At 40.2% G+C, this 23,127-nt stretch overlaps 1 protein-coding gene across 1 annotated transcript; it reads left to right on the forward strand.

The window, feature by feature from the left end:
- Window positions 1-1,980: 1,980 nt before the first annotated feature.
- CNOT11 (CCR4-NOT transcription complex subunit 11) lies at window positions 1,981-22,416 on the forward strand. The gene is made up of 7 exons (XM_065580899.1): window positions 1,981-2,538; window positions 6,151-6,315; window positions 12,361-12,513; window positions 12,861-13,063; window positions 14,699-14,901; window positions 20,721-20,817; window positions 22,049-22,416. The coding sequence occupies exons 1-7, from the start codon at window positions 2,106-2,108 to the stop codon at window positions 22,244-22,246; spliced, it is 1,452 nt and encodes a 483-aa protein (XP_065436971.1). The 5' UTR covers window positions 1,981-2,105; the 3' UTR covers window positions 22,247-22,416.
- The last annotated feature ends 711 nt before the right edge of the window (window positions 22,417-23,127 follow it).

Consider the following 23,127-nt stretch of genomic DNA (forward strand, 5'->3'; position numbering starts at 1 on the left):
TAAATTAAATTGCTTTTGGGTGGAAGCAGTAGAAGTCCAGTGGGGCCAGGATTTCAGCACTAATGAAGGCATCTCCTATGCTGTAGAAGGTGAGTATGTAGAGCTACATGAACTTTAGCATGCCTTTCTATGTGGACTTCTGATATTGGTTGAAAAGGAGAACTTTCATTACAATGTACAGCAGACAATTGGCTCAATGATACCTCTCTGTGTAGACATGTTCATGTTTTGAAGTCAACCAGTTTTCAGCACACTTATGCAGCTGCTGTACTATAATGGTTGGGCCTGGAGCTATGAACAAATGTTCAAGCTGGCATCTTTAAAAACTAACTACTAACTCAAGATTTATTCTTGTATGGTTATCCAGTAAGGCTTGTGGCATTGCCTGTAGTATTGATGCTATACCAATATGTCTATATTTCTCATTACAAGGAATTACAGATAGATTAAAAAAAATCTGTTTCTGCTATAGTTGTCTCATTCATGGTTTTCTGACGTGCCTAGTTGTAGTGAAGAAAGCCTTTTTTAGAGAAAGGCTTCCTTTTTTTAGGGGGAAAAAATCATTACTAGGTATGATTGCTAGAAAGATGTGTGAATAGACCCAGATCGACTACATCTTCTCCTTCCATGAGTGTTACTATATAAAAACATCCCAAATGGGATGGAACACTTAAACTATCAAGGAAAGGAATTTATATTTAAGGAGGAAAGACTCATGAGAATAATAAAATCTGGCAGTGCTTTAATTTCATTTTTGGCCGTAGGGTGGATCTCACCCTTCCCCAGCCTGTTCTTGAAAATAAGGCAGGTGATGTAAAAAACAAACAAAACAAAACAACCAACCACACCTGGGTAGGGAGTTACTTTTTTTTTTTTAAGCTATTTAGCCTGGTTGCTGAAAGAACCTAAAATACAATCTCTATAGCAAATCAAACAATTTGCTATAACTCTTCTTTCTCTGTCTCTTTCCCTGTCCCGCTCTCTCTGCTGCCTCCTCCCTTACAAAATGTATTTGGGGTTCGCAGGTCCTGGGATATTTTTGTTCCGTTTTTCTTCTCTATTTTAAAGTGTGATTGCAAATAATATCACTGACCATTTTAGCAAGGAAAGAAAAGCAACTTCTACACTCAAATCATTGAGCTTTTTCTTTAGCTTTACCTACTGTTAACAAATCACTCTAATCCGTGCCTATCATGATCTGATTATGGCAATACAAGTAGAATTCCTTTTAAATTACTAACACGACACTGCCAGTCAAGTAGATTGCTAAAGCGTTATCTTGCCAAGCCAAATTGCCAATGACACTGTTTAGTCTGCAATGGGCATCTGCCTGAGGAGAGCTTCTGAAGCCTCAGGAAAGCCTGTGGTCTAATAAGCAAGCGCAGGACTCCGGGTTCCTGTTCCCAAGTTATTTGTAAAGAGAGGCTGGAGCTCGGCCGGCCCCGCTAGCACGACGAGGGTGTATTCGCGGATTCACGTAGCTCGGGCGCACTAGGCAGCGGCCCATACACGGCCGGGTAAGACACACCCTGAGTCTGGGCGGCCCAGCCCGCTCCGGTGGCGGCCGGGCACTACCGGCCCAGGCCCGCGCTCTGAGGCGGGAGAAGCCCGCACATGCCCCGCCTCCCGCACTGGGGCAGCCCCACCTCCCTGGGCGGAGCCCCAGCCCCGTCCCCGTTAGCAGCGAGCAAGGCCTTGCCTCCCACGGGGGCGGCAGCCGCCGGCCGACCCCGTGCTGCCTTAGCTCCCTTCCGCTTCCCCCTACACAACCACCTGGGTTGTTGAACGATAGTGTCGCAAAGTTAAACACGCCGGAGCGCCACTTTGCGGTGGCGGCAGCCAATCCTTTGCTTCACTCCGGCTCCCGTTGGGGCAGCCGCCGGCCAATCCCCAGCCGCGATAGCTCCCTCCCTCCCTCCTCCTACAACAACAACAACAACCACCCTATGGTCTGTTGAGCGACAGTGTCGTAAAAGCGCCGTACCGGAGCCGGCGCGCAGCTTTACGGCAGCAGCGGCCCGACAAGCTCGGCGGGGTGGGGGGAGGCGGTGCGGAGCCGGCCCGCCGGGGTGTGCACGCGCGCGCGCGCTCGCGCGGGGAGCTGGATGCCAGGGGGCGGGGGTAGCCCGGCGCCCTGCACTCTGGTGGGAGCGGAGGCGGGGGCCCCCGGCGCCGGCGGGGAGGCGGGCGGCGCGGCGGCCCCGGCGGGCAGGATGAGCCTGTCGCCCAAGGAGCTCTCCAGCCTGCTGAGCATCGTGTCGGAGGAGGCGGGCGGCAGCACCTTCGAGGGCCTGTCCAGCGCCTTCCACCACTACTTCGGCAAGGCCGAGCACTTCCGCCTGGGCTCGGTGCTGGTGCTGCTGCTGCAGCAGCCCGACCTGCTGCCCAGCCCCCCGCAGCGCCTCACCGCGCTCTACCTGCTCTGGGAGATGTACCGCACCGAGCCGCTGGCCGCCAACCCCTTCGCCGCCATCTTCGCCCACCTGCTCAACCCCGCGCCCGAGCGCGGCGACGAGGCCGAGCGGCCGCCGCTGTCAGGTACCGCCCGGGGCGCGGGGGCTTCCGCTGAGAAACCGGCTCCGCTTCTCGGCGGCCGGCACGGCGCTGCGAGGCCCGGTCCCCGCGGGGTGGGGGCGCCGCTGAGGTGGCTCCTGGGCTGTGGGCGCTCAGCAGAGCTCGGGCCCGAGTCTTTCGGGGGAGACAAGCGGGGGCCTGGAAGGAGGCTCCGCTCGGAGCGATGCTTCGCTTTGTGTCCACTGGGCCGGAGCCTGCCCCAGCCCCCTTCTCTAGGCCCTGTGTGCGGGGGAGGGGGCTGCATTTTTCACACAAGTTTTCAGGAGGTTAAGTTACATCTTTATTCAGCAAAGTCCACTCCTTTTCCTTCAAAAACAACAAGGAGTCTGGTGGCACCTTAAAGACTAACAGATTTATTTGGGCATAAGCTTTCGTGAGTAAAAACCTCACTTCTTCGGATTTATGCCCAAATAAACCTGTTAGTCTTTAAGGTGCCACCAGACTCATTGTTGTTGTTTTTGTAGATGCAGACTAACACGGCTACCCCCTGATCCTTTTCCTTCAGCTCCTCTGGTTCCAGCACCTGTCCCCTTAGCTCTTCACTCATCTAAATTGCCCTCTAGCAAGCAGCAAAAGAAACCCGGATTATTCTCATGTCAAACACTTCAAAACAAGCTTTTCGGGCCTTTTTTACACATTATAAAACACCACCCACCCTTTTCCTTTGCAGTGTAGTTCAGAAAACCTGGTTAAAAGCACATCTCAACAGCGGTCATGCACTTCTCCATTCAATTGGCAGTGCACATCACTCTGGCTCTCAGTTTTGGGGGCATTAGATTAAAGCCATGAAAATTGAGAAGCTGTGCATACAGATAAATTACCCCTCCAAAATCAGAAGGATTCGGATTAAGGTAACTAATATACATAGCAGATAAACTGAAGAGAGACAGGCATGCTTAACTCTGTTGCCCAACATTGGAGAGATCTTGATTGTTTGAAGCCGGGTAAGAGGCTGTTTGTGCCTGGGGGAATTTGCAAGATGTGAGGTTTTCCTGTTCTCAGTACAAATGAATCCCTGGAATAGGTCCCTCTCTGTGTGATCCAGGGCCAAAAGGGGACCCTCTGCTCCAGATACTTATTTTTATGGGGGGCAAGGGACAGGAAAGCCTCACTTCTTTAATTTAGTGCCCCCCAAACTGGGAATCAGAGTGGTGAGTACTGAGTGATGCATGACCCCTGTTGAGAGGTGTGTTTAAATATTTTGTCTTTGAAATTGCTCTACAAAGGAAAGGGGGGTGGAGGTTGCTGTTTTGTGATTAAAGAAGGCCTGAGTCACTTAAAATAAGCGTTTGACATGAGAATGATCAGGGTTTGCTTTGAAGAACTGGAGGGATTAATATAAGGTGCTGAAACCAGAGGAACTGAAGGAAAGGGAATTTGGAGAGGCAGTGTCATTTGATTAACTTCTAATTTAATCACTCTGTAAAAAACACCTTAAATTCCAGACAAACACTGGAAAGAACAGAAAAGTTCTTTTGTGAAAGATTCAGCGCTCCACACTACTTTCCTGCATTAGAGAGCTGAGGGAGCACCCAGTCAAGCTTTTTAGAAAACAAAACAAGTTCCTTGTATTTTTGAGATAAAAACAAGCAGGGATTTTTGTTTGTTTGTTTGTTTTTGCCAAGTAACTTCTTTAGATTGTTGGATTATAGCTTGTTTGCAAACAGCTCATTGTGAGTGTTCAAAACCTGAGCCATTTGTACCCCTTTGTCACATGTAAAATGTTTCATCTCTGATTGGATGTTATTTTTAGCCTCTGATTTCTGGAACAAATACAAATGAATTCTGGATTCTTTCTGAGTTTTAAGTTTAAAACTTGCTTTTTCAGCAAAACTTTCACTTCATTAATATTTTCTAGACTATTTATTGAAAGCACAGTCAACTTGTTTGAACATTTAAATATTAAAGCAAACTTTTTTTGGGGGGGAGGGAGGGCAATATTCTCCAAGCCCTGTTGGTGACAGTTTAGAATGTGGGGTAAAGGGTGTTGAACTTTACAAGCACTGCTCTAGAGAGTATATAAACTTGCTATATTCCACTAATTTAAATCCAAGTGATTTTCAAATCCGAACTTCCCCTCAGCTGAAAGTAAAATTCTGTGGATTCACACTGATGGCTGTTAGAATGATTATCTTTGATGTGACTACTTGAAATATTGTACTTTGGTATATATTTCAGTAAGAAGTATTTATAACATGCTGCAAAATGAGTCTAAAATATTTATAACTTAATTTGAAAAGTTCAAATTTTAAAGTCTATTAAAGTTACTATAGTGCTTACTAAGATGTATGGATGTGCCAAGTTTAAATTTTATTTACATTGAAAACTAAAATGGCTAAAGTACAAAATTCAGAACTTACAAAGTATTATAAATTCTGCTTTAACAAAAAATGGAGATCTTGTTTAACACTTTTGATAGCTATAAACTTCTAAAAACAGGCAAGTTCTGCTCAGTCTTAAAGGGATACTGTCAGTTTTACATGGCCCAAAATTAAAGATCCATAAAACTTTGTTTATAAACATTCAAGACTAATACAAATGTTTCCATAATTTTAACAAAGTTGTTTTGAAACAAACATTCCCTGCAGTTTATGAAGCCCAAACTCAGCAGCATTAAGAACCTGAAAGAGAAACTGATGTGATTTGTATTTCTTGGCTTTGAAATGAAAATCAAACTATAAATAGTGACAGGTAAACTGGATTCTAAAAGGTTTTCACTTTGAATAATTTGTTAAGTTAATAGCAACTTGTTCACCACAAACTACAATGAATATTAGGGCTGTGACTAGCAATGTGCCTGTTATTTGTTGTTAATTGATCATTGGTCTAAATTAGAAAACAAAACGATGCATCAAGACTGCTTGACATTCAAAACCAAATTTAAAAAGTTGTGTGGGGAAGGGTTGGGAGCTGTTTGCTACTTCTGGTGAATTTTTCTCTTCTGTTCCTTTCCTGATGGCCTGTTTGTATTCAGTGTTCTCTTACAGAAGGGTTCAGCTTTCCTTGTATTTGCCTAGTTTTAATCAAATTGCCTCTCTTTGCTGGAGCACCCAAATGCAAACTATTCCCCAAAGTGTAACAGAGCTTGATATGACTACCTAGGTCTCATAGATGCAATTGCAGTTTAAGAGCTTATGTTTTACTAATATGAATGACCAAATATTGGTAACAGCTGAAGAACTAGGTTTTATTAATTATAATATTAAACTAATTTTAGATGGCTTCCTTGGCCCTTATGGTATGCTGTGACCTAGCCTTCAACCCAAAAATGGAGACATAGGGTTATTGAAGTAAGTCTAAAACTATTTAATAGTTAAAACCAAAGAAACCTTAGGTTTAGTTCATGAGACAGTTTAAGCAAAATTATTCTGTATAGCTCATATTTAAATGCTACATAGGCAGAGGCGTGGATTTAATTTAAAATATTAACACAACTGAATATTCTTTGTGTTGGCCTAATTCATACATTTTAATATTTGTGCCATAGTTTGTTTAGCAGACATCGCTCCTTCATAGTAGAAAGTGCAAAGTATTAATTGCAACTGTATAACAAGTGAGGAAAATTGTTTTTCTCAGGTTTCTTACCTCCCATAACTCCACCAGAAAAATTCTTCCTTTCTCAACTGATGTTGGCTCCTCCTAGAGAACTCTTCAAGAAGACTCCTCGACAGATTGCCTTAATGGATATAGGAAACATGGCCCAGTCAGTAGATATAAGTGGACTTCAGCTAGCACTAGCAGGTAAGAAATAACAAACCATTTTAGGTATATCCTGACAGCTTTTTCTTGAGATAATAGTGAAAGTGAGATATTTCTTTTTAAGTGTAAAATGAGTTGAGCTATAATTCTAGACTATAGAAACTTTAAGCACAGGGCATTTTTAACTGCCTTATATTTGGCTTAAAAAGCAAGTTTTATACATGGAATTTTCTTCTATGAGGCTGTGAAGATGCTTTTTTACAATATAGGAAAAGGCTTTCCATCTGAAAAATGTCTTTTGTTCTGTTGGCAGTTTTCATGCTTAAATTTTATTCCCTTGTATCTTGTGCAGTATTTCCAATTTCAGAAACACAGGATAACTTACTATCAGGCAGACATTATGCCGCTTTCTTCAGTTATATCTTTTGGCAAGACCAGGGTGTTATAACTGAATTTTTGGTAGTTTTTATAAATCTGAGATGATTTAGGTTTTTGTTACTTCCTAAGTATTGCCTCCAGGTTGGGAAGGTGGCTAATTTGGCTGACTGTATCTAGTAAAAGTGATGCTTTTAGACCATTTGGCAGGAGAAAGAGAGAAAAAGGTGGTGGTTGTGAGCCATCTCTTTTAGTAGGTCACTTTTGGAGCTACTGATTAAAACAGTAGGAAAGATGGATATAGTGAACGGGGGCCAGTTTGGAGCACCAAAAATCCAAGTATGGCCTTATAAGGATTTGATAACCATTGGTTATGATTTCAAAACTGTTTTTTTCTCATTGTTTGAGAACTAACTTTTTAATACCTAATCTTGGGGTAATTAGACAAATATTAGTGTGATATTCAACCTATTGCCTGAGTTTTCCTGCCTTAGTCTGGTGTCTCCCTCTTTGAATCTTTCTGAGCATTTTTGTGAATTCTGTATTCTTTGACTTAAACTTTCAAAAATGACTTGACACTTTGGTTGCCCAAATTACAAAGCATTGAAGGGGTCTGATTTTTCACAAGAGCTGTGTACTTGCCCTCTGAAAATCAGGTCCCTTTTGAATGGTGTTAAATTAAGAACCCAAAATTACTACATTTCCTGTTTTTGCTGGAAGTTCCATTCATTTTGGTTTGTCTTGTCTCCAAAATACAAAGCCAGTAGTATTTTTGAAAATGGAACAAATTCATTGATATTGGTTACTTTTAAAAATAAGTAGCTGAATGTGCAATGCTTATTCTATATGTAGTGGATACAACAAAATTATACAGTAAATCACATACATAACTAATTTGACTACATAGAGACCTTAAGCTATCTTTGATCTGACATGTTCATGAGAGAGACAATGTGACTGAGGTAATATCTTTTATTGAACCAACTTCTGTTAGTGAGAGAGACAAGATTTGTTTCTTGGAATAAATGCCTGCCATTGTCTGTGCCTCATATGAAGGCAACTCCTCTTGCTGCAGTCTTGACACCTACGAATCACCTTTTTGACTGGCTTCTCCATTTATAAAATAGCTTGTTTCAAGTCCATATTTTTCCCAGTAATCGAAGATGTAGAAAAGAAGTTAACTGAGTAGTCCATAAAATATAAAAAGAGTGAAACAAAAATGCTTAAACTTAAACATTATTGAGATCTTTGTTTATATTTGTCCCTCTTTCATGGCTGATCTTGTCCTGTAAGGGTTGTAAATCTTGATGGCTTCTATAAAGGTGTTCTCCTATTCAGAATATCCCTGGATTCATTTTAGGGACAAATTTGTTCTAGAATGTAATCCCAAAGAATTACTCCTATTCAAAAAAATTTAAAGTGTTCTGTCAGGATAACTATCCTGAACGTTAAATTACATATGGGAAAGACAACTAATGTATTCTGTCCTTTAATATCTGATCTTCTCTGCGTAATATCCTAAGTAACACTCAGAATTTAAATGTGAACAATTTGACTTGCAGCTGTAATTGCTTTTTTTAAAGGGCAGAAATACAGTTTCATGAGGGCTTTAGATTTTTTTTGTTTGATCAGTATTAACTTCAACCTGCTGATTTGCAGAATGTTTTTGCAAAATTTGCCCTATTTGCTTCTGTTTCTTTAGTTGTACTTCTGCCTGTTTGGATCATTATCCTGCCAAAAAACGTCATTTTCTGATGCTGGTGGAAAAAGGAAGTTTTCTGGCAAAATACTGCCTTTATTCGATACGGTTAGCCTGACAGAAGACTACGTTGGTTAAGGGTAATTGGCTTGTAGTCAAAGCTGCTTTTTCCAATACATTTCAGCACCTTCCGTTAGGAATCAAAGGAAGCTTCCTGCAATTTACAGAAGAGAAAAAATGTAGCACCACAATAGATCTGCAACAACTGCTTGCCTTTGAATAGCTTTTTTTACTTTAAGTGGCTTGGGTTAAGGTGCTTATGCTCTTCCCATAAACAAATTACTCTTTAGCTCTTTTATTAAGGATTCTGCTTTAAATACAGCTTTTGCTTTCTTTAATCCCAAAGAATCAATCTGGCTTGATCCTGTAACCTTCTGTATGTGGGCAGACTGCAGTGATCACATGAAGCTTCACTGAGTTCATTTGAGGCTCCTTTCAAGCCCAAGAGTCTTCATGTGTGCACTGAATTGCAAGACTGGGGCCTAAACCTGTTGTAGATCTCATAATAATATCTGATGGTATTTTATTCTCTGGGAATACTGGGGTCCAAATCAAACCTATAATTTACTAGCAACTATTGACCAGCTATGACCTTAAGTTGCACACCACAGTGCCACCAAACTGAAATGATATCTACCGTATATACTCATTCGTTAGCCTGTTCATTTATAAGCCGACCCCCCAGGATGGTTAGGTAAAAGTAGCAAAAACTGTATGACCCTTTCATAAGCCAGCCCTATATTTCTGGGGTTGGCAAACTTTGGCTCCCGGCCTGTCAGGGTAAGCTGCTGGCGGGTTGGGACGTTTTGTTTACTTGGAGCATCTGCAGGCACGGAGCCCCTCAGCTCCCAGTGTCCGCGGTTTGCCGTTCCCAGCCAATGGGAGCTGCAGGAAATGGCGTGCCACTTCCCACAGCTCCCATTGGCTGGGAATGGCGAACTGCAGCTACAGGGAGCTGAGGGGCTCCGTGCCTGCAGATGCTCCAGGTAAACAAAACGACAATGTATTAGATATTCAATTTAATGATTCCATAGAGCTTAAAATCATCAAATTTTGGTGTAGACATGTTTATAAGCTGACCCCGCCCTTTGATGCGTCATTTTTTTACCAAAAATATTCGGCTTATGAACGAGTATATACAGTACTCATCTTTTAGATGTGACATTTAGCCTGTTGGATTAATTGTAATGTGCAGGAGTTGGTCAAGAATATTCCGAAAAATATTCTTTTTAGGATTGTATACTGGAGTTCTAACCAGTTTATAAACCAGTAGAAGCATTCTGAAAATTGATGAAATTGGATTTTTATTTTTTGCAATCAAGTACCTTTTCTTGGGAAACTGCTAAGAAAGTAATCAAGTATATAATATATATCCTTGAAGGAAAAATATCCTACCAAGTTAATTCAGTGAGTCAATATTCAGATAAAATAGAACAGAAAACCACCAGATACTTTGCAAAAAATAACTTCTGCTTATTCCTTTGCTTTGATGGAAAAGGTACATCCTTGTTCCCTTGCCAGCCATAGGAAATACACCTAGAAAAAACCTTTGGACTCAGCAGGCTATCATTATCTGTGGAAGAGAGTTCTGTTATCTAACATTGAGTCTGTTTTTGAGAGTGGGTTCAGTTAAAATTTTGAACACTAGATAATTAGGGGACCATGTCTAGCATGAAGAACATTTCTACAGAGAAAAGCTGAGTACTAGCTCAGCAGGTTCTAAATAAAGGAGAAAGTATAAATAGCTTCAGTGTAGGGAGAGGCAATATACAAGCCCAGTTACACAGAAAATGAAGCAGTAGTTTAATTTCAGGATGGTGTCTCTTCAGTGACTGCTGGGCCCAAAACAAGAGCTGTATTAGTTATGGGACCAAGATGTCAAGCTTCAAATTATCAGAGGCTGAATCCATTGAGGAGCATGCTATTTACTCCCTGAATGACTAGATAAGCACATACTTAGACTTCCCCTTGCAGATGGACTCTGTTAGCAATGCTCTAGGGCTGGCATCTGTTAATCAGCTACTGACTTTCATGCAGTAAGGTTGACCTATTTTAAAATGAACTGATCAGGGTGACAGAAGGTAAAGACATCCTTTCTGACAGTGCTACAGAGAGTTGGAGCCTGAAATTTGGGATTAGGAATAAAGGGTCAGCCACTCCCAGTCCTCAGTTTGTTTGAGCACTCCTATGACAGAAGCCATGTTATGGTTTCTCAGAATGTATCCATAATTTTAAAACTTATTTTCCTTTCTCTATAACCAGCTTTGCAGTAACAAAGAATATCTACTGGATTTAGTAGTATGTAATGTTTCCTATGCTGTATAATTTGGCCTTTTTAGGGGCATTGTCCACCTCTGAACAATTCCTGGTTACAATCATAGTCTAGATAGTGCTAGATGTCCCATGCTGCTGGCTCACTTCCAGCTGCATAAAATTTTAATTTGTATTAGACCCCTAATATGTTTTTTCGATGTAAGCAATTGCTATAGTTGCTACTGGGATGTTGACAACAAATGGGGGAGGGTAGTTAGTCTATGCAACATCACTAAAAACACAGTCCACACTGAAAAACCTTTTACCTCTGATTTAGATTTTCTTATGGCCCCCATTATTGTTGAGTCTGAATGCCTATGTTGGTGTGGGTCTTCACACAACAGTGGGGGAAGCGTTAAGAGGGAGGGAGAAATGTGACTGTAAACGCACAATTGGCAGGGGGACAAGTGTGGCAAGAATAGTGCATGAAAAACTACTTCGAACTCATTTTTTGAAACTGACTAGATCAGGGGTTCTGACACTTTCCACAGACTAGGTCACGTCCTAGAGCAGAGGTTCTCAACCATTTTATTTCTGAAATCCCTTCTCCCCCATGCTATAAAAACTTCAGGGCCCTGCGGGGCGCCAGGGCTCAGGGCTTTGGCCCCATATAGGGCTATCATGTTTCAGGTTCCCTAAAAGAGGACACTGCCAGAGGGCAGAGGCAGAGGGGGCGCTGGAAGGGGGAGTCTCCTAACTCTCCTGTGCCCCTTCTACTCTGACCTCTACACTCCCTTCCTCTGCTTCCTCGGCACTTGGTGCAGCCTGTCTCTCACCTCCAGCAGCTGCACATAGCTTCCCCCCTGGAAACAGCCTCAGCCCGTCCTCTTTCTGCCCTTCCCACCAGCTCACCTGCTGTGAAATGCAGCCCCAACTGGAGCTGCTCCTTGGAGAAGGGGTTCAGGATCTGCAGTGTGAGGCTGACATGCTGCATTATGAAGCTGTTTGGTCCCTCGCAGCTGCCAGATCCTGCCCAATCAGCTGGAAGGGAAGGAACCAGTGAGGTGCAGAGACAGCTCTTTCCGAGCTACCTGTGCTCTGCAAAAGCCCGGATATAGCCTCTGATTTGAAAAACCTGCTCGGACAGACAGTGGAGAATCAAAAGAGGCTATGTCCGGGGAAAACCTGGACATATGGTAATCCTAGGATCCCGGGGGTCCTGCCTCGCAGGGCATGGCCTCCTAAAACCAGCTCTTGGCCCCGCAGGGGACTGTAGACCCACTTGAGAACCACTGTCCTAGAGGATTCTCACAGATAGCTTAGGTTCTCTCCCATTCACAGTCAATCACTGCATTGCTGCCATTTGCAATTATGTAAACCCTTGTGACAGTTACAACAATTGCTGTTTAAATGGAAAAGTAATACTGGGAAAGTGTTAGTATTTTTAGCTATATAATGCAGTTTTAGGAAGTGGAAAGGAGGAGAGCCAACACCATGTGACTGACCAATCAACTCTTTGCACACCACCAGCATGTGCTCCATGGCCCACCGTTTACAAACCTGAACTAGATTTCATGTTGACACTGTCTCTTTAAACCAATGCTGTTCTAAAGCTCAGATTGTTTCCTGCTACTTTTAATATTCCTGACATCTGTATTTTGGTTGTATGCTTTAATATCGTGGCCTGAACTTTTTTTCAGAGCGTCAGTCTGAGTTGCCAACACAGAGCAAAGCTAGCTTCCCCAGCATTCTCAGCGATCCTGACCCAGATTCCTCAAATTCTGGTTTTGACAGCTCTGTTGCCTCACAGATCACTGAAGCTTTAGTGAGTGGACCAAAACCACCTATAGAAAGTATGTGCACCTTTGTTTACTCTTAAATTTCTGTAATCTTTGGCACAATTACTTAAGGATTGACATAAGTGATGTGTTGAGCTACTTTTCTCTAGATTGAATTGTATGTGACCAAGCTCATACGTCATAGTACAAAACTCCAAAAATTAATCTGACTGTACATTGAAAAGTATTACAGTTGTGGGAGGGAGAGAGGACCACTCATCAGACTGCTATTGTCACCCTTATATTAAATATACAATATAGTAGCCTTCTAAATTTAAAATGATTTTTCATTGAGTAATACAAAAAGTACTTCACCTCTTCAATTTTCCTTTGAAAGAAATCTTTACAACATTGTCTTTCAGGTCACTTTCGACCAGAGTTTATCCGGCCACCACCTCCACTCCATATTTGTGAGGATGAGCTGGCTTGGCTAAACCCAATAGAGCCAGATCATGCAATTCAGTGGGATAAGTCAATGTGTGTTAAAAACAGCACCGGAGTGGAGATCAAACGCATCATGGCTAAGGCTTTCAAAAGTCCTTTGTCATCTCCACAGCAAACACAGGTGGGTCCTATGTGCCAGCTGCCCTCCCTTCTAATCTTTCCTATGCATGTTTATATTTCATACATTTTAGAAAACTAGGGTCAAATTAAATGACTTAAATAATTTTCATCTCATTATATTTAGGGTTGGTAGAATTCAATTTTTTAAATAATTTCAGTGGATAATATCAATATTTACTTAAGCATTTTTTAAACGTTTATCAATTTATAATTTCCTGTATTTGTGAACATTTGGGGTCAGGGGTGAGACAGTAATTATTTAATGACAGTAAATATTGAGATTCAAAAAGTTAAAGCTTCATAGCCATTAAAACACGAATTGTCAACATCACATGTCAAAATATACAAAGTAAATATCCTTAAATCAAACTCTTAAGTTTTCAAGCAGCATTGTTCTTACTTGGCCTATCTGTACATTTCAGTTATCGTTGATGGAAATATTTTGCATCGGTGTATATATGGTGAAATCAACATATACAGATACAAAATTCTAATCCTTCCAAGCCTAATTATATTACATAAAATTAAAATAGTCACATAGCAGACCCAGTGAAGCAGGATGATGGGACTCAAAACAAACAGTAGCCTGAGGTGCTAAGATGGAAGTGCCACTAAAAGATTTAAACTCTCTAAACTCCTGTGTAGAGCACTAATCTGTCTGTGGGCACTCCAGAAGTTTGAAGATTTGTCCTGCCAAGGAGTGGACTTGCTTAAAACTGTCTCCAAATTTAGGAAATCTCAATATTGTTTGAGTTGTCTTGTCTCAATACCAAAATTCCAGAGTCTTGGCTTGTGTATGGTCAGATAAGGAAAGTATTTTTTAAAACTTGTCTATCTGCTGTTTCTACACACACTTCATTAGCTGAACAAATGCAAAATGTGACTAGTAACTAGCAACAGTATTTCCCTGCTAGGATAACCTCGTTGTAGTAATGCTGTTTCAGGTTTGGCAGAGGCTTTTAATAAGATGGTTATTTAGAAATGCTAAGAGCCTGATCTTGTCTGGCTGAAGTTAGTGTTACTACTGACTTCAATGGGCCTTCGTCTTATCATTGTACTGTATAAGAAGGGAGATGTTCTAGTACAACTATCTCTTTCTGTCTGGGATAACTTATCAAAGTTGTTGGTCAGCTCAGTTCAACAGTGCATTTGCCAGTTCAATGAAAGAGCTAGAGCAAGAGAAAGAAATGAAACTTGGATTATGTGGTTTTAAATTTTTCCACAACATACAAGGCTACTAAGTGCCATGAGCTTCAAAACCCTAGCTTCTTTTAAAGGCTTTTCTGTGCACACTTCCCCTTGATCAGAAACTGAAATATTAGAAGAAAACAAAATATGTATAAGAAGAAATACTTAAATCCAAGTGGCTAGAATTCTCCTTTTGTGTAATTTAGATGGATTATTGCTTTTGTTTTGCAGGCTACAACATTTTTGTAAAAAATGCATAACTTGTTGATGATTGTAGGAAACTTTGAGTGGCTGTTAATATCACTGGAATTTCTGCACAAGGCAGAACATCTTTTATTAAACTAAGTGATAATACAATCCAGATTGGGTTTCTAGTTCACCTGCTCTTGTTGTGATCAAACATGTACAGTTTAATTCAAATTTAATATGCTGATTTTTTTTTTTATAGCTTCTTGGAGAATTAGAAAAGGACCCCAAGCTTGTTTACCACATTGGCCTCACTCCTGCCAAACTGCCTGACCTGGTGGAAAATAATCCTCTAGTTGCTATAGAAATGTTGCTTAAACTAATGCAGTCCAGTCAGATAACAGAGTATTTTTCTGTCCTGGTCAACATGGACATGTCTTTACATTCAATGGAAGTTGTAAATCGGTAAGTGTTTCTTGTCATCTTAAATCTAAACTTATCTTTGTGAGTTCTTGCACTGGAGTGCTCTGATCAGTGTTGTTTTTATAAAAAAAAATGAAAGCAGAATGTTTCACAGGGAGTACCTGATGAGTTTTACTGATCTTGGCTTTATGCGTAGTGGTATAGTCAGATTTGAAAAGTAACTTGTTCCACTATGCCCCTAAAGGCTACCAAAGTTGGCAGGAGTTAAGGAAATAGCTGTCAAATTTCATTGAAATAGGTTTTGGCCTGAAAAAGATGGTCCTTGTGCACAAATAAGACACATTAAAGCAAGAAAGGGGCAGAGAAGACTCCTCTATGCTCTTTTACCACAGGACATGATCATTGGCTGGAAAAGTGCTGAACTCATCTGACTAAATATACCAATTTATACTATATAAGCAGACTCACTAAAATGCAGTGAAGTAGCTTTGAATTACCTGGCCACTTGCCAAAAGAACTCTGAACTCTATCACTCAAAACTGCCTGTATGTCAAGTTAGTTTAATCCCTTTTATTGGTTTGTTTATATGAAAGGTGTAATACTTCTAATTAATTCAAACAAATGTAAAAACACTTCTGCATGAAATGCCACTAAAATGAGAGGCACTGTTTTTTTGGCTCCCAAGGACAGCGTTCTATCGAGGTAGAAGTGTATCTTAAAACAAGGCTGTCTGTAGTATTGGTTTTGCCTGTGTGATATGCGTCTTGTGTCCACCATTTTGTTCTGCAAATGAAATAGGGCAAATCTTGAAATCTTGCTTCTTTTTGAAATTCACATTTATATCCCACCTCTTAATATAAAAGTGTAGTTATATTGGGTTAATGGCAATCTCAGATTCACCTTTGATATTGAAATTGGAGACAGATTTCAATGTCATTTTTCAGGGTGGATTTGATTTAAATCACTAGTCAGGAAGATTCGATTTAATCATAGATTTCTACATAAAAGTGCATTCATGTTGGTTGTTATAACCTTAATACATATTCTTCACAACTCAGAGATAGATGTAGGTTTCATTTTTAGAAGACACACGCTATACATTTTTTAAGTGATTTATTTTGAAAACCTTTCAGATTAGTTTTACAGCTACATCTGAAAATGAATGATTGTTTGGTTATTTCATTTACCAAAGGTAATTGAAGCAGATATTTATGAAGTTCACCTCCCAATGACGATCTCCAATTCAAGAGGTTAATCATTAATATTTGAAGGATTTTCTTGCCATGCGGTATTAGGAGAACATCACCAAACAGACATTTAAATTGTTTTATTTAACTAAAACAACAACGTTATATATTCTGGATTTTTTTCTTCAACAGCAAACATATAATATTTTAACAAAACAAGCATGAATTTTTTAAATTAAGTTAAACATTCAAGTTTTTTAAAATCAGGTTTGTTTTGTTAAAATTGTTTTTAACTAAAATAGTTAAATATTTGTTTAAAAAAAAAAATTAAATTGACTATGTCAGCCAGGTCAACATGAGAAACTTAAAATATTGGCTTTTGCAGCTAACTCGGTTGTCTTCACCTTCATTTTCCAGTTCATAATCTGGAAAAGAAAAACAAGCTATCCTGCTTTTTCAGGTCCCAATCAGTCTCAATTTGGAATGAATTAGTCTAAAGGAAGAAAATATTCTTTCTACAGTGGCAGAAGAAACTACTGCTGTTAAAAGTGAGATTATCACGTCAGCAGTCTCTGAATCCAAGTGCTTAAGTGACTTCCACCAGTTCACTGGTGTGACTTTCTTTAAAACATCATCAGAAAACATATATTTCTTGAATGGTTCTTATTCCCAAACTGGGTCTCTTTTATGACCTGCTGCCATTATAGGTTTTCCCTTCTAGTGAGAGAATGGTATAGTACAGGATCAGCAACCTTTGGCCCACGGTATGTCAGGGAAAGCCCCTGGCGAGCCGGGCTGCTTTGTTTACCTGCCGTGTGCACAGGTTTGGCCGATCACCGCTCCCACTGGCCAGTGGGGGCTGCGGGAAGGGCGTCCAGCACATGTGAAGGGTGAGATTGTCGTTTTTGCCTAGAGTTTATGGAAATACAATCTGGGAGCATTTTAATACCAAAACCACTACTAGCGTGACACTGAGGAAGTACTGCTTCTGCCAGGGTAAACTTACGATCTCGTTTCCTTGTTGCTCATTTTCTCTCTCCTCAAACACCTCCCCCGTTATCTCTTCTGTTTTGCAGCAGGCAGAATGAACAGGAGCAGCAAGAAACACGCAGTTCTTGTTCATTCAGTCAGCTGGAAAGCAGTGCCACCTGCCATAGAGGGAAAAGCCCTACATCTGGAATCAGTGCAATGATTCTTTAACAGAAGGTTCTGCTAGATCATGTGTTACTTTTAAGAGTCTACTTAGAGATGCTGACAGAAATGGATTTTGATGCCTCTGTATAATGCTACTCTTAGGGATGCCGTAAACTTCTAGAGCAAAAGATCCATTGCGTACGATGGGTACAACAGAACTGGGGCATTTCTTTGCTTTTATTTACATTACACACAAACTAGATCAAAAAACATTTAAATTGCAGTCACACTCGCGAGTTGGAAAATGCCAGAATAAAACTTGTCTGTGCAGCTTTGTTGGAAAATGCCAGAATAAAACTTGTCTGTGCAGCTTTAAATCGCCCCCCCTTATGCCTGTACATTGATAGTCTTTATTTACATGATCACATACAATTGTTCCACAGGACCCCACCGCCTTCAGTGCACAGGATGTACTTGCTCTGGGTTTGAATCAGGGTTGTGTAGTGAAGCAGACTATCTAGAACCCTGCCTCCTTTGTTGCCGAACTTGGAAGGTGTGTAGTGAAGAGAAAGGATGACCTCATGGTTAAGGCAGTTGGAGAATTGTATTCTGTCTCTGCCAGAGTTCTTGTGTGATGTTACACAAGTCACTTGAACCAAACACTTCGCATGTGATCACTAATTGTGTGTTCCTCATTTTCAGGGTGCCTGACTTGATTTGCAGAAGTGCTGAGCATTCAGAGCAGGGTTTGAATAGTATGCAGTAAATAAGACTTAAGGCCCAAGGGCCACATAGTGAACAATGAATATAAAACAATATTGAGTAGCTGCTCTGCTCACTTAGTGAGCATCATCCATCCTGTGCACTAAATGAACTAGAGGTCTTGTGGAAAAAATACTGTATCATAATGCATACACACAAGGGAGCCAAATTAAGACTGCACAGGCAACCTTAATTCAGGTACTTTCACTACAAAAGTTTTTTCCTGCTGATAATAGGTCATCTTAATTAATTAGCCTCTTAGAGCTGGTATGGCATCTTCTGTGTGTGTGTGTGTGTGTGTGTGTGTGTGTATACACACACACACATACACACTCTTATTATATGTTCCATTCTATGAATCCGATGAAGTGGGCTGTAGCCCACGAAAGCTTATGCTCAAATAAATTTGTTAATCTCTAAGGTGCCAAAAGTACTCCTGTTCTTTCTAACTCTTGAGTGTTTGACTGACATGAAGGCCACCCCCTGCCATAATTTCAAGTCCCTGTTCCAAAGCATGGGGGCAGGGGAGTGCTTCAGAGTGCTTCAGAATATTTTAACATGGGCAAAACTTATTTTTCTCTTGTCTTATTCTTTGAAATGGCTGAATTATTTTGGTTAACATTTAAAAAAATAATCAAGCTGAGGTGTAGACATCCAGCATGTAAAATTTCAGCGCAGATATTGAAGTTTGACAAAGTTATAAGCAACTGAAAACAGGGTCTTAATGGGAAGTGTAGTGCTACCTTACTGTGAAGTGCTACCAACCCCACCTATAATACAGCTGACTTTTTTTTTTTTTTTCCCCCCTTCTGGCATCAGAGATGCACTCAAATTCGCTTAGTTGGGACAAACTGCTGCCAGATAAGTATGTTCTGAGAAGTTTTATTATAATAGGCTTGGATGTTGACTTCCAGATCTATTCTAATTGGCCAGTTGGGTTTCATACCCATGATTAAATGTTCCTGTAGTGACATGTAGCTTGCTTGTATGTTCACACATTAAACAACTATTTTTGAAGGAGAAACCTAATTCTTCTTTCCCACATGCCAAACCCTGTAGTTTTCTACCTTCCTGTCCCCACTTCAGCACTGCAGACTGCTTTTCTTGATGTTTAAAAAAGCAGAACTGCTAACATTGATCTGCATTAGTCTCCTGAGTAAAATGTTTAAAGTATTTAATCTGAAAGTTTCCCAGAGACTACAAGCTAAGTGAGAAGTAGTTGGAACTTCTTCCCCATCTCTCGGTCTTCCAACTATTCACAAGAGGCTGAAGAAACTACCTATTACTATTCAAGTTGTTAAACTTGTGGTTCCATTTCTGCTATGTTGATGAATCCTGCCTCAGTGCACAGTATAAGCACCAAATCTTCCCTAAATTGCTGAGTTGACAGCTCCACCCACTTTGAGCTTATAGTAGCCATCAAGCTGCTGGGGTCTCTGCTCTGCTTTAGGATGAAATGGCAGTAGGTAAATGGTTCCCGCTCCTGTCTAGTATAACCACAGAAGATCACAGGCGTTCTGGTTTCCCCTACACAGTGAAAATCACATCAGTTCTGATGCAGGCAGGGTCCTCTCCATAAAAGATACAGGTCAGGAGTTTTTCATAAAATTTAAAATGGTTGGCAGTGCCAAAAGGGCAGTTTGAGGTGAGGGAGATCAGATAAAGTAAATGTCCTGTGGGATATAAAAAACACTTGCAGTCTTATGATAAGACACTTACTGACCTACATGCTTCAGTCTTCCTAACCACTTCATTAAAAAGCCAAAACCTTTGTGATCCAGCAAAGTTCCATGTTGGTTGCATAGCAGTCTAGTGCAAGCTGGAGCATCTTGCAGAGCTGGCATCTAACTGGTATACTTCAAATGTGATGTAAGATCATTCATAAGTTGTATTGCCTCTCTTTGTATGTGAGTATTCAAACAACTTGAAACAAAAGTCAGATGGCAGTTGTACACCTTAATGATCCATTAGTATAGTACATGTATTGGGTGATTGAAGATATTTTGTCTATAGCACTATTCTGAAAGCACAAGCTCTCTTGCTTTTTGGTATTTTAAAAAAAATGTTCTCTAGCTCTTTCTTTGGTGAGACACTTCTGGTTCTTCACACCAATAGTGTGATTAACATGTTTCGTCATTTGAACTCTTTTGCACTTATTTTGAAATCCAGATATTAATAATGTTCTAATTCCCATGACTTCTAAATTTAGAACCCTGAAAAAAACTAAGGCAAACTAATATTATGAAGCACAAAATCATGCTATTCCAGTTGTGTACTTTAGAAGAAATGCTCGTTTCTATACTTATCTGATGCGGATATACACAGTTGCATTTGATGCTTGCTACAGTATGAAATTGTCACTCGGATAAGCAACTTGAGAGTTTCTGTTGCTCTGCAAGCAGTGCCCATCACTAGCTTCTGTAGGGTATCTGCTTATTAGACAGAGTAAAGATCACATGGGTGCCTTTGACATAGGCCTCCTGCATGCAGACATCTAGAGAGTAACCTTCAATAAAACCAATTTCTGTATTGCCCTTGATGTAAAAATAGATTTGCCTTTTGATGTTGGTGTCTGGCTAGTGCAACACACTTATTGGACATGTCAAAAGCCCACAACTCCAAACATTTTAGTTAACTAACATAACGGTGGATTGTCAATGAATCATAGATGCATTTGAATTATGAGATTAACTGTATTTGTCCATTGTTTAATGGTACTATGGATGATTAACTTGCTAGTTTATCTGTACATTAATCAGCTTGTTGTATGTTTAACAGGCTTACTACAGCAGTTGATCTCCCTCCTGAATTTATTCACCTTTATATCTCCAATTGCATCTCTACCTGTGAACAGATTAAGGATAAATACATGCAGGTGGGTATTTGAGAATGACTTGGTTAAAAGTCAAGATGAGGCATATTCAGGTACTGAGATTTAATAAGGTGACTACACTGGGAATTCACATATTCCCTCTTTTCAAGTTGTGGCTTCAAGAAGCAAAATACCGCTTTAATGAAATTCTGATGTTTAATAAGCATATGATGGAGTAGGGGTTCTTCCTTCAGCATTTTCATAGGGGCACAGGTAGTGGTCTTAATTTTCTGCAAAGTACTTCATGCATTCAGTAGCAAAGTAATTGTACAGTGCTTCCCTTACATTATTCAGGTCTATATATGGTGTCAGAGAGGTTCAGATTTCTCACTTGGTACCCTTCTCTCCATCCACATATTAGATGTTTTGTCTCTTCTCCTTGTCCTCAAGCTTCCAGATCCTTCCACTTCTAACTTTATTTCTGCATAGCTATGTGCTTTGTCATCAGAGAAACACTCCAGAATCTCCTGCACTTTTCAGTGCTGTAAAGGAAGTGCCCACAGTAACCAAAACAAACAGATGGCATTCTGTTTCTAAGGAGATGCTGTGCAAAAAAGAATTAACTTGAAATGGAAACAATATGGCTCTAAGGGCTAGTGTGTGGTATTTCTAAAACCTTTGCAAAGTGAGGCAGCACCCTGTATTTCTAACTTTCTTGCCTTGAGTTTGGCATGGCTCCCAGCTTTTTAAAATTCCTCCCAGTCTGAAAAAATCCACAACATTCTACATCATCTAGCATGAGGATAAACTATTCTGCAATAATTTCTTTTAGGAAACATTACTCTTAAAATGGGCTCTTTTTCCTAAAAGTAATGACTAAGTTACCTTTAATGCTCAGTACATATATTTAATATCCTCTTGAGTCACTCTATTGTGGAAATATTGTATTAGGATGTAAGTTTTTGCCCTAGAGATAGCCATGCCACCTACATATAAAGCAAGTGTACAGTGATAGGACCTAGTTCCTACAATCAGTAAAAAAAAAATTTCATGCAGGATTGAAGAGCATGTCCAGCTCCCTATCCTTAACATTTATCAGTACTATAGGGCAGCAAACGGGGGAAAATAAAGGGCTAAATGCAGATTGTATAAATCTTGAAGTGAAAAGGTAGGTTAACTGATGTAACTAATTCCTGTTGAATTGACACAAAATACCAGTACAAAGGGTCAGACTCTTTAGCAGAATTGCTTGGGCATCTTTTCAGATATTAAAGCCAGACCTTTTCTGTTTCAGAATCGCCTGGTACGTCTCGTTTGTGTCTTTCTCCAGTCTTTGATCCGGAACAAAATTATTAATGTACAGGACTTGTTTATAGAAGTGCAGGCATTTTGTATTGAGTTCAGTCGGATACGAGAAGCAGCTGGCCTTTTCAGATTGCTGAAGACACTGGATACTGGGGAAAATCCTTCAGAGGCAAAAGCTTCAAAATAAGACCCTTTCAAAATTTGGCGAAACAGCGGTCAGCTGAATGTTCTGTATCATTACTTTTTTGTGTATAAATTTTAAACTTAAATCAGTGGATTGCTTGGTTTAATACTGTATAAATAGCATTTTATGCATAAAGCAAGGCAATAAATATTGCTTTTCTGATACTAGAAAAATCTTGAATTTGTTTTGACTTTTGACACTGGACACCCCATATTTTGTCTTGACTATTAAGCCTGAGGAACATTAATCCTTAATGGAAGAATCTCCTAAAGTGCAAACATTGTTCCCTTCCAAGGGACTTAAATTTTACTGGACAATTATGTGATGCCGTTGTCCAAGCAAAATAAGTTTGGAGAGGTAAAGATGGGATGAGAATGTTCAGTGACTGGTTTCAAATCATGCTCAGCAAGCTTAAATTGCTGCTGCCAACTGAAACTGAGGGAATGTCATCACTCCAAATTCCATCATGCCAATTTTGTTATAATCTCATGGTACCCGTAGAGCAGTAGTTCCCAAACTTTAACAACCTGTGAACCCCTTTCATGAAAATGTCAAGTCTCGTGAACCCCCTCCTAAAAATGAATACTTCCAGGGATTTTCTCCTTTACCTGAGTATAAATTATAAAAGCAGTGATCTTGGAAATACACAGTTTGTTTTTATGACATGCTTATTACACACTGTTTATTATTAAGGATCAGGGGGTAGCCATGTTAGTCTGTATCTACAAAAACAACAAGGAGCCGGGTGGCACCTTGAAGACTAACAGATTTATTTGGGCATAAGCTTTCGTGGGTAAAAACCTCACTTCCTCGGATGCATAGAGTGAAAGTTACAGATGCAGGCATTATATACTGACACATGGAGAGCAGGGAGTTACTTCGCA

Source organism: Chrysemys picta, chromosome 1 (genome assembly GCF_011386835.1).
Source record: "Chrysemys picta bellii isolate R12L10 chromosome 1, ASM1138683v2, whole genome shotgun sequence".
Taxonomy (NCBI): Eukaryota; Metazoa; Chordata; order Testudines; family Emydidae; genus Chrysemys; species Chrysemys picta.